Below are 11,961 nucleotides of genomic sequence, written 5' to 3' on the forward strand. Positions count from 1 at the left end.
AGTTACACTCAGGATGCGAGGCTAAGCACTGCACTCAGGGTCAGCCGCTTTCAACCCAGAGAAGAGCATGTCTGATTGCATGCGGGTTGATGCCCCAGGTCCCGCCTCTGAGAAAAAGGTATTGGACGGGTCTGATGCTCTTTGGGTGGATGACACCTAAATGAACATTGGTACAAAGTCCCAATTTATTTCTAATATCAGAGATCAGACCTCTACTCTTGCCTGATGCGTCTAAAACAAATTACTGTTTATTAACTGACCAGAAATTATAAACACACTGTGGGGTATTTCTTAGTTCATACTTCTAATAAGCCTGTGGGTCTGGTCTTCCCTGCTCCCTGCTTCTCTGCCTACCACAAAATAGTTATTCTACCTAAAGAAGACAGTCTGAAGGACACTGGAGATCATTTGCTTCTTTCATGTGCTTTTCAACAAGGTAGATCTCATGGATCAGACAGTGTATATAAGAGAAGCCATGTTGATACCTCTGATACTGATGACAAACTCAAATATGGGGTCTGCAGGGATACAGAAATTGTTTAGTGGGATAAATTAAATGCAATGAATTTAATTGGGTTCTAAAGTAGCAGGGGCCAAGTGGCATCACTGAATTGCGAAAGGCAAGGTGATCATACTTATCTTAATATGAAGCATAGACAAAGCCTGTCACCATTGATATACTTTCTCCAACAAGGCCACACCTCCTAATCCTTCTCCTTCTCAAATGATGTCACCCTCTCATGACTAAGCATTCAAATATGTAAGCCTACAGAGGCCATTCTTATTTAAACCACCACAAATATGTTTCTTTGCTGCCCTTCAAAGCATCATAAAAGTACCTTATTTGTTTGTTTGTTTGTCTGTTTATTTTTGAGACAGGGTTGGCCTGGAACTTGCTATGTTGACCAGGCCAATCTTGAACTCACAGAGATCCACCTAACCCTGCCTCCTGAGTGCTACAAAAGAAAATTTTAAAAGAAATTTGAATATCATAACTGAAAGTTGTGTGTTCTCAAAGTTCATTAACAGTAACTTTTTATTACTTGTGTGAAAGTACATACGTACTTTCGATTACAAAAGACCTTTGATTATACACAAAAAGGCAACTATCAGTCCAGAGTCTTTGAAACACTGCAAATTGTTTCACATAGTTATAAGAGAGACATTTTCTTATTTGCAAGTGGGAGCTACAGAATCTCTTTACCTATTGCTTTGTCTGTCAGCACAATGCTATATTATTCAGCTCCTGGAATCCCATTGTTATTCAATGATTACTATTTCATACTAGGATTGTTTGGTTTACTAGACTTTTAAAAGAAACTCCAAAGTGCACTTCAGAAACACTTGCGTGAGTCTAACATAACACTCACAACCAAAGCCATGTTTCTGAACGACAAAACTTCCTCCAGTCCTCCTGTTTTCTTCACTCCGCCTTATATACCCAGCTGCTACCTACACATCTATTGTATAAGATGACAGATTTCCAGCAAAAAGCTTGGTAAACACACACAGCAGTCAACTCCAATTGTAAACAATCACAAAACAAACTTTAAAGCATTTGTACCCAATGTGAGTCTCAGTGGGAAACTGTTTTCTCCACGTATTTCAGTGGATGATTATGAATAAATAGATGGGTAAAGGAAGTGTTACAATAGTGATCTGGAACTGTGAGTCAATGAGCAAGATTAAAGGCACAAAGAAAGTCTTCCTAATCAACAAGAAGATAACTGCTGGAAAGAAAAATATGTTCCTTGCTTGAAATTAACCGCCACACATTCTCAACCTACACAAAGCTGTCAGAAAGGACATCTAAATCTGTCCTTGTTTGTAACATGTGTTGTGACAAGATTTGACAGTTTATCAAAGAAGTATAATTGCCACCTAAACATCTAGCATTTTGTCAACTGTAAGTGTGTTTAGTGAAAGCATTTATTTAACTTAAAATACAACCATTTTCCTCGCTTTCTGAAATGACTGCCTGGATTTCTTTTCTCCTTAGCTGATCAAGCTGCATCAGAGCTGTCTTTGAATTATTTATGTTGGAATTGTGAAGGGTAAAGAAATAATCAGTAAAGCAAGACACTATTGCTGAGGAATGCGTACATTCTGGTTATTGACTCAAAAGACCTTCAAAATACAACACTTGTCACAGATCTGTGGAGATGACCTTTAAACACTCTTGTTTCGGGAAGGAGAAAGATAAAACCTTTCCTCCCCCTTTATTCTCAGTTGTAGAACAGTTTGCTAAGAAGCAGTACCCCAACAGAAAGAATGTGCTATGCGACATGCAGGATCCCTACATGGAACTGTTTCCAGAAGCAGCCAATGATAGGACAGTTGTCCCCCTCACCCTGGAGAATGAGGAGAACAAATGTGAAATCCCTGTATGATATATCTAAGTGAGAAAAATGTCAGAATACCAATCTATGACACTAGTGGGTCATTTCTTTATGGAAATTTTGGAGGTTGGTTTCAGCAACCGGACATTTGGGCTCATAATTGCTCTTTGTTGTAGTTACTTGGTAAGTAGGCAATGTTTTGCAAGTATTTCTGCACACTTTTTATTATTCTTATCATCATAATAAACTTGGGGGTGAGGATGAGAAGGGGCCTAACATGACAGAACAATAAAGCCCCAAATTTAGGAAGTCCACATCCTAGTACACACTGAGCTTTGGTGGGTCAAAACATCATGGGTAGCTAGCTAACTTCTCTGGTAACTCAGTTTCCTGGCTGTAAATGGGGATATTAACATAACTGGATGGTCTCTGAGGCCATTTCCTTCCTTAACATATTATGACATAGATGAATCCCTGAAATTATGAGATGCAGCAACAGCCAGATCTTGGAACAAAAATAACAGCAAGACAAAAATGGCTTCTACTTAACAACTCAAGAAAAATACAACCAACTGCAGGTTTTAAATGTTTACATTAGTATTCAGTCCTATTTAGGTAATATTAAATCTATTTAAAAATCTGTTTTGTTTTTCATTAAAAACCAAAAGTGTGTGTCATACTGAGAACACTAAAAGAAAAATCAATTTAATTGAGGCTGCAAGTACTTTTTAGTGCTTCTAAATTAAGCTGCAGGGTTTTCTGTACGAATCGCTGTATGTGGCTCATTTGGGATGAATTACATGGCACAGGTGTTTCTGTTGGACTTGTTTTTAAGAGAAGAGCATGAATGAAGAGTTATGAAAAGAAAGCAGTTGGCATGAATTGTCAACCATAAAGAGCATGACTGAAGAAAAAGAGATATTTTCATGTCAAGAGAGATGTGCCTGGTTCATTAGCATGCTATTTTGATGTAACATTTTAACATGGGCATTATTGGTTGTTTATGTAACTTTATGATATCTCATTACATATATAAAAATGAAATTTCATAACCAGGTAATGTGTTTCTCGGGCTTTGTTGAATCTAATAAATGTTTTGATAATTTACCTATTGATGATCACTTGCTGGATTCTAGGCTGTTTCTTTAAACATCTAGACTGTTAGCTCCAATGGAGATGGTACCATCTTACAAACATGCTGAGCTGTACTTACTGCTATGCCAGGATACGTGTTGCCTGTGGGCTGCAGGTTTTTTTGTTTGTTTGTTTGGTTGGTTGGTTGGTTGGTTTTAGTTTTCCGAGACAGGGCTTCTCTGTGTAGCCTTGGCTGGCCTGGACTCCCTTTGTAGACCAGGCTGGCCTTGAACTCACAGAGATCAGCTTGCCTCTGCTCTCCTGAGTGCTGGGGTTACAGGTGTGTACCATCAGGCCTGGCTGGTGATTTTGATACTTCTGTAGGAGGTAAGACAACCTATATATGGGAGTTGCTCATGGAATATTTATCTAATTAATCCGGCAACCCTAGCATTCGGTATGGCAGGGGTACTGGCACATGCTCTGGAACAGACGCCCGTTTATACCATTTTCCAACCTTTTACCTTTTCACTCTGCTGAAGAAATGGACTAAACCACACTTGCTTCAGCCTGAAACTTTCCGGTTAAACTTGCTTAGAACCCTGTTTTGTGTTTCAATGTTTTCAAATCCCCCCAAAAGTTAATAAAAATGATTAGCCGGGCCATGACCCACGCCTTTAATTCCAGTACTCAGGGAGTAGAGACAGTCATATCTTTTGAGTGTGAGGCCAGCCTGGTCTACAGAACTAGGTCCAGGAAAGCCAGGGCTACTCAGGGAAACCCTGTCTGGAGAAAATCAGAATAAGAAAAATTAATAATAATAACAGTAGGAAAATTCCCATGGTTTATAAAGTCTTCTTAATTTGAAAGTGTGCAATAGATGCCAGTCAAGCTTGGTTTGCGTTTTGTTCGTTTGTTTGTGTCAAAAGACGCAGTCAGATCAGTACAACCGTTAGGGAAGGGACAGCAATGTCTTTGCAATGACCGGAAACTGTTAAGAGTCTGCAGTTCAGTTTCCGGTCGAAGGCAGAAAAGCCTAGACGCGGTTGAGCCTAAGCTCTCAGGCCAAGATGCCCAACATCAAAATCTTCAGCGGCAGCTCCCACCAGGACTTATCTCAGAAGATCACCGAGCGCCTGGGCCTGGAGCTCAGCAAGGTGGTCACGAAGAAATTCAGCAACCAGGAGACCTGCGTGGAAATCGGGGAGAGCGTGCGCGGGGAGGACGTGTACATCGTGCAGAGCGGCTGCGGAGAGATCAACGACAGCCTGATGGAGCTGTTGATCATGATCAACGCCTGCAAGATCGCGTCCGCCAGCAGGGTGACCGCGGTCATCCCGTGCTTCCCCTACGCCCGGCAGGATAAGAAGGACAAAAGCCGCGCCCCCATCTCTGCCAAGCTCGTAGCGAACATGCTGTCCATAGCGGGCGCCGACCACATCATCACCATGGACCTACACGCTTCTCAGATCCAGGGCTTTTTCGACATCCCGGTGGACAACCTGTACGCGGAGCCGGCCGTCCTCAAGTGGATACGGGAGAACATTTCCGAGTGGAGAAACTGCACAATTGTCTCCCCCGATGCCGGTGGGGCCAAGAGGGTCACTTCCATCGCGGACCATCTGAACGTGGATTTTGCCCTGATTCACAAAGAACGGAAGAAAGCCAATGAAGTGGACCGCATGGTGCTTGTGGGCGACGTGAAGGATCGGGTGGCTATCCTGGTGGATGACATGGCCGATACCTGTGGTACAATCTGCCACGCGGCCGACAAACTTCTCTCGGAGGGAGCCACCAGGGTCTACGCCATCTTGACTCATGGCATCTTTTCTGGCCCGGCCATTCCTCGCATCAATGGTGCCTGCTTTGAAGCGGTAGTGGTCACTAACACCATTCCTCAGGAGGACAAGATGAAGCACTGTGCCAAAATCCAGGTGATTGACATCTCCATGATTCTTGCCGAGGCCATCCGGAGAACCCATAATGGGGAATCCGTTTCCTACCTGTTCAGTCATGTTCCCTTGTAACAAAATGACAAAAATTGTAAATTCAGTAAGATAAAGTTAAAATAAACCCTGTTCTTTATTTTGCCTTTGTATTTGATGAACTGTCCAGCAAGGAGACCCAGCTGGGTCCACTGTGGCCTCAATAGATAGGAGTTTCCTGACTGGGTTGTTTCATTCTGGCTTCTTTGATTTTGTGAACTTTGAAGTTTCACAGAGACCCATTGCTACATGGTTTCTCATCTCCCAACATGTTGCCTCAAACTCCATGAGGACAAATGCACTACAAAGCCACTTGATGTAGCACACACACACAACCATATGCCACAAGCTCACCAGAGTCCGTGGTGAATCTCAGCCAGCACCCTGGACTTCTGCATGTGTTCTAAATTCACTGGAAGGCAAGGGCTGTTTCCAGCTTAGGCCACCATTGGGATCATCAAGTACACACAGTGAAGGACAGCAAGTATTCTCTGAGAAGAAGGTGACTGTTTGGGAGACACATCTTAGATTCTTTGTGCCCCTCCCTCCTCTCCTCCAGTCGCACCCTCCCCTCTCCCCTCAGAAAAGGAGAGTATACTTTTCAAACCCCTCTCAGCACATCAAGTCATACCAGGACTGAGTGCATCCTCTACCACAGTGGCCCAGCCAGGCAGGCTCCCCAGGGGGAAGTGATCGAAAGCAGGCAAGAGAGTCCTTGTCAGAGACATCCCCTGCTCCCCTTGCTAGGGAGCCCACATGACGTCAAGGCTGTCCATCGTGTACGCATGTGTAGGGTCATCTTAGGTTCTTAATCAAACTTCCTCTTTTCATTTCAGCTTCTCCTCCAGGTGTCCTCTTTCTGGGCAAATGTACAATTGGGTTCAACTGTTTGATAGAGCATAATCTTGTAGAAAGCAATGTCTCTGATAGAGGACATGTAATATAACCTTGCTGTGCTGTGGCTGCCTGCTAGCACTGCAGTGGAATCCAGGTGGCTTTACAGAGCCCTCTGGCTACTTTCAACATTTGTTTCATCTTCCTTCACTGGAGTAGATTGCCCTTCCCAAAGACCTTCGCTTTTTATTTTGAGATGATGCTCTCATTTCTTTTAAGGAAAGCCAATCTACTGCCTGGGTATGTGTGGAAGTGTGGGGCCACACAGATCGTGTGAAATTTCTCATCTCCAGGAAAATAGAGACAAGCTCCAAGAAAGTCTAAAAGATAAAACAAAAACGAGGCAGACTTAGAGAAGCAGTATTCAACGTGTGATTTGATTTCTCATTTGAACTGCAAGGTGGTAAGATGTAATAACGCCTTCGTACCGCCAAAGAAATATTTTAAAACTAAATTTCTGTGTTCATTCGAATTTGAAGGCAGTACAAAATTTAAGGCATTTACAAAGCTTTTTGGGTATTAAAAGATTAAGAAACTTTACCATGTGGTTTCTTCCAAAAAGTTTTGCTTGAAGTTACTGAAAACTCAGCCTTTGAGAAGCTAAGGCAGGAGGACTGAGAGTTAAAGGTCTGCTGTGCTACATAGAGAATTCCAGGTCAGGCAACCTAAGGTACATAGTGAGACCCTATCCCATATACATACATGTGTAGATATATCCATAGCCTAAAGCAATAAAACTTATCCCTGGTAATAAAGCCCCGTGCAAACTTATAAAGCATTTGCTAATGAATACAGAAAATCCCTGAAATGAGTGTACTAGAAACCTGAATGGGAAGAATGAAATTGCATTCCGACAGCGTCTTCAAATGATCTAGTTAGCACAAACCCAGTTAAAATCCTTACAGGAATGTTTTCATAAAGCAGACTTGACAGGCCTTTCTCAAAGTTCATCTGGGAAAACAAAAAAACTTAGCAAAATCCATCAAGGACTTTCTTGGTATGTATTCTGTGACAGTAAAATAAAGCATAAAGCTATTATAGCAGAACCAGGCACAGACACACAATACTTGAGAGTTTCTGTCCTTGAAACACACCCATGTATACTTAGAGGCATTTCTGACATGTGCTCCACTTAACGAAGCAACTGGTCATGTTACTGGAAATTTTCTCCAGAATACAATGTAAATGAAGACTGTCCATTTGCATAGTAAATGGAATCCATGTATTTAAATCCATGTAGTTATTGGTAGCTTGTTGCTGCAACTTTAGAAAACACACAATTCTGGTACGAACCCATCCTGGGGTGCCCTATCCCATCAGATTCTGGTACCAGGACATAGGATGTTGCTATAGCAAATATATATATATATATATATATATATATATATATATATATATATATAAAATTATGTATTTTTTTGGAAAGGCTGAAAGAATTTTAGCCAGATAGACAAAGATGTTTGGGCTAGAGCGATGTCTCAGCAACAAAGAATACTTGTTGCTCTAGCAGACAACCTAGAACCCACATAGTGGCTCAACCTTTCTCTAACTCCAGTTCCAAGGGATCCAGTGTGCTCTTCTGGCTTTTGTGGACACCCAACACATACATGATGCACAGACATAGATGAAGACATACATGATGCGCGCAAAAGCTGGATTGCTTTAAAGTGTGTGTATGTGTATGTGTATGTGCGCAAGAGTGAGTGTACACATGTGTGAGAGTATGTGCATGTGTGTGGTGTGCATCTATGTGAGTCTGTGTGTTTATGTCTGTTTGTGGTGTGAATGTATGTGTGTGTGTGAGAGTACAGGATGCATATTGGTACATGCAAAAGTTTATTCAGGCATCCCCTGGGGCTTTGATCCAGAGAGCATACCTTACGAATAATGAATTTCTTCATTTTACCAAATTACTTTTTTTTTTAAACTCTAGCTAGGCAGAGAACCTACCAAGTAATTGGGTCCTGGCTCCTCCCCAGGTTCACAGGGTTGTTTCTTCCACAAGTTTCCACTGTTTTCTCTTTTCTATTGTAAGTAGAAGGAGGAGAGAAACTGTGTCTACAACATTTAGGCTAAAATCTCTTAAGCCAAAAATGTGCTCTCTGGATCAAAGCCCCAGGGGATGCCTGAATAAACTTTTGCAAAAAAAAAAAAATATATATATATATATATATGTATATATTAGGCATGTGATTCATGAATATAATCAGCCATCTCAAGAGGCAGGAACAGACACTAAAAAGACAATAGAATCTCAAATACTCAGCTATTATATTTCTGCTGCTTTTTTTAAGTTGATAGAAAATTACCTAATGAAAGATAAATGTAGCAGTAATTTCTTAAATAACAATCTAAGGATTTGATTTATTTAGGAAAAGCAACGGGGTACTCCTGTAGGTTTTTAATGTATTTAAGTAGGTGACTGGTGGGATGGAAATTGTACATTTTGGGAGAACCGAGTAGCAATGAGCAAAGAAAATTGCCCTTGACTGTGTCTAGAAACCAACAGCATATTGGGTAGGTTGCATCCTGAGAAATTAGACTAAACAGTATACATCTCTCATTTACAATAACGTTGCGTAATCTCTAATGCACGAAGGATTGTTTACAGGAACTCAGTGTAAGAGTCTAAGCGCACCTGACGTCTCTCTTATCAGATGACATGATTAATGGTGTCTTCTTCAGAGTGGCCGCAGCTACTGCCTGTAACATGCTTCCCAAATCCTAATGCTATTTCAGAGATGCAGTCAGATGATTGCACTCTGAGCCAAGAATTAGAAAAGATAAGGCCTTGATTGAATGATTTTAAATAACACATTTCATCCAGATTAGTTGTTATGCAACTAGTCACTTCCTCAGTGCCTTTTGTACCCATCATTCTGTTTTCTTCTTTTCCAGGAACTCCATTAATTTTTAAACATGGTTTAATTTTATATGCTATGTAGTATCTGGGATAACTCATCATTTTGTGCAAAGAAAAGAGACCTCTTTTGCAACATTAAATGGTATCTGGTTTGGAAATACGCAATGAATAGTATCTGTTTTGCAGTCGGAAATTACAAATGTCCTCCTGTTTCCTAGTTGTCTTTTCTCCTGAACAGCCCTACCTCTTAAAAAAAAAAAGATTAAGGAAACAGGTTCTGGGTGAATAGCATACTAGTAGAGAGGGCAGCAACTGTAAAGACTTTGAGGTAGGAACATTAATATGTCATCAATGTTCCACTGCTATTAAAAATACCTGAGACAAAGGAAAGATTCAGATGTGTTCATCTCCAGTTGCTTAGATCCCACGTGTCTGGACCACAGTAAAACAGGACACCGTGACAAGGATGGAGAAAAGGCACCAAGGAAAGAGAGGGGGGGTCACACTTTCTAAAAGTCCATTCAGCTACAAATTCATCAAGGGAACCAAATTCTCTGGTGAACTTAGAACTCATGATTCAATCAGCAATCAAGAAGCCCCCTCTCCTACACCTTTAAACACTGTCACATTAAAGACAGAGCCTAAGATACATGAGTCTTGGGGACAATTTTTCTTATCCAAGTTTTATACACACACACACTCACCTGAGCAACAAGAAGACTGAAGCAGAAGGGAAAAAAAGAATAGAATAAATAAAATTAAGTCAGCAAAATAGACAATAAGGTAAGGCAGGCAAGCTGCGATGTAGCCAGTTTCTCTGATTATCAATCCCCATCAACATATAAATATTCTATAGGTAGATAGATTAGATGCCTATGAGTACCCATCAATATTAAGAAGACTGTAGCTAAAGTATCAAAGTCTGGTAAATTCATGTTTGTCCTTCATGGAGTTTTTCTGAAGAATTCAGATATTACCAAACTTGCTAGACTATAAAATAGCGGCCACTGCCTTCCAACACTTGGACCTCTAAGGACAAGGCATGGTTAGCAATAGTTTTCAACAAACACCTTCAGTAATTGTTGTGATTAGCCAAGCTTATGAAATCCTAAGACTCAAAAGTGGGATTAATAGAGAAAAAATATTGAGTTCAGAGACATTTTTGAGCATGGTTATAGGATTCTAATTAACTAAAACTAATCTAAAGGATCAAATTTATTTTTTATTCAACACTACATATTGATTACAGTTTACAACTAGAGATTCTAAAAATAAGTTTACCATTTTTTTTTCTAAAAGTTATTATACATAGATACAATTCCAAAGAGTCAGCAAAACTAAATAAAATGTCCTTTAAAAAAATCAAACAGACTTTAATTTTGTTGTAGGCTTCTGAGTATGGCGGGCCCTTTCACAGGCTGATTGTGTGTGGACATGCACAGTCCATACACTGTCCACCCATCTAGGGATCCTGTAGCCCTGTCCATCTCCACCTTGTGGTTTGCGAGCTGCCAATGCTGACAGGCTTCTAGTTGTTGTCACTGGCTAGTGTTGCAGCCTATGACGTCACAGGTGTCCCGAGTGCTGTTAATTCTGCTGAGCTGTATTTGTTCCCACTTTTACACAACAGCTTGAGGCTTTGCTATGGTAGAGCTAACTCTACCAGAGACACAGATATGTAGCCGCCATCTTTCTTAATTACCTTCTATTTAGATCCGTGTCGTCTACGGGGTTATCTGAGGTGGTCTCTTCTGGTCTGCACAAGCACCTGTAGGTGTGTGGCACACACACACACACAAAATAAAATAAACAACAAAAAATCTTTTTAAAAATGTCAAGGCCCTGAAAGATGGCTTAATGGCTAAAAAGCACTGGCTGCTCTTCCAGAGATCCCAAGTTTGAGTCCCAGAACCCACATGGAGGCTCTCAGCAGTTGCAAGGGATCCAAAGCCCCTTTCTGGCCTCTGTAGGTACTGCTTACATGGTCTATAGACACACCTGTAGGCAAAATATTCATGCTTATAAACTAAAACATAAATAATCTTCGAAAACTAAGTGAAATTGAAAATAGCTACACGAGAAACAAGAACATTTGAAAGGTCAGTTGTGGCTTACACATGCACCTCAGAAGGCATATGGGGTGTCGTCGGCCAAGAACCCTGTTCTTTATTAAAAAATTCTGTCTAGCTTTGCAGACCCAATTACAAGCCTTCTTATTCATCTCCTTCAGCACTTTAGATTCTGCTATCTTAAACCTTAACCCAGCCTCAATTCTCACTGCAATGCATGAGCAATATGCAGTTTTCATAACGAGTGCTTTTCCTTAAGTGGCTACAGAGAGCTGACTCCTGCATCCATTTTAGTCTTGCTAAATAGCTGCATTACTAACAAGTTAATATGTCTTTGAGTTTCTGGGGTTTTTTTTATGCCCATAATTAAGACAAAATATTCCATATTATTTATTTTTTATTTTTTTCATATTATTTATTTAAACAAAGCTTTCTTGCCATTCTGAAGTTTAAAACTTTACTTCTTCCATTAGCATATATAAATTGTGTGAAGGCTGAAGTTTTGTTAAGACATTCCCATGCCTATATAGAAAATACACTGATAATATTCAGCCCCAAGTGTAACTGTACCTTTTGGCTACTTTATCGGGTTCGTTTTTTTACCTCCCTATACTATCCCTATCCCTTCTAACCTCCCTTCCAAGCACTAGGTAGAAGAGGAGGAGGATAGATGGAAAAGGGATGTAGATCTCTTTAGACTACTTCCTGCTGACAGGGGTCATCAAGTTCTTTGAGGC

At 40.6% G+C, this 11,961-nt stretch overlaps 1 protein-coding gene across 1 annotated transcript; it reads left to right on the plus strand.

Moving 5' to 3' along the window:
• Positions 1–4,483: 4,483 nt before the first annotated feature.
• Positions 4,484–5,440, plus strand: LOC110558645 (ribose-phosphate pyrophosphokinase 1). Its single transcript, XM_021653695.2, has one exon. It carries the CDS (start codon positions 4,484–4,486, stop codon positions 5,438–5,440), a length of 957 nt encoding a protein of 318 aa, XP_021509370.2.
• Positions 5,441–11,961: the final 6,521 nt, after the last annotated feature.

Source organism: Meriones unguiculatus, chromosome 1 (genome assembly GCF_030254825.1).
Source record: "Meriones unguiculatus strain TT.TT164.6M chromosome 1, Bangor_MerUng_6.1, whole genome shotgun sequence".
NCBI lineage: Eukaryota > Metazoa > Chordata > Mammalia > Rodentia > Muridae > Meriones > Meriones unguiculatus.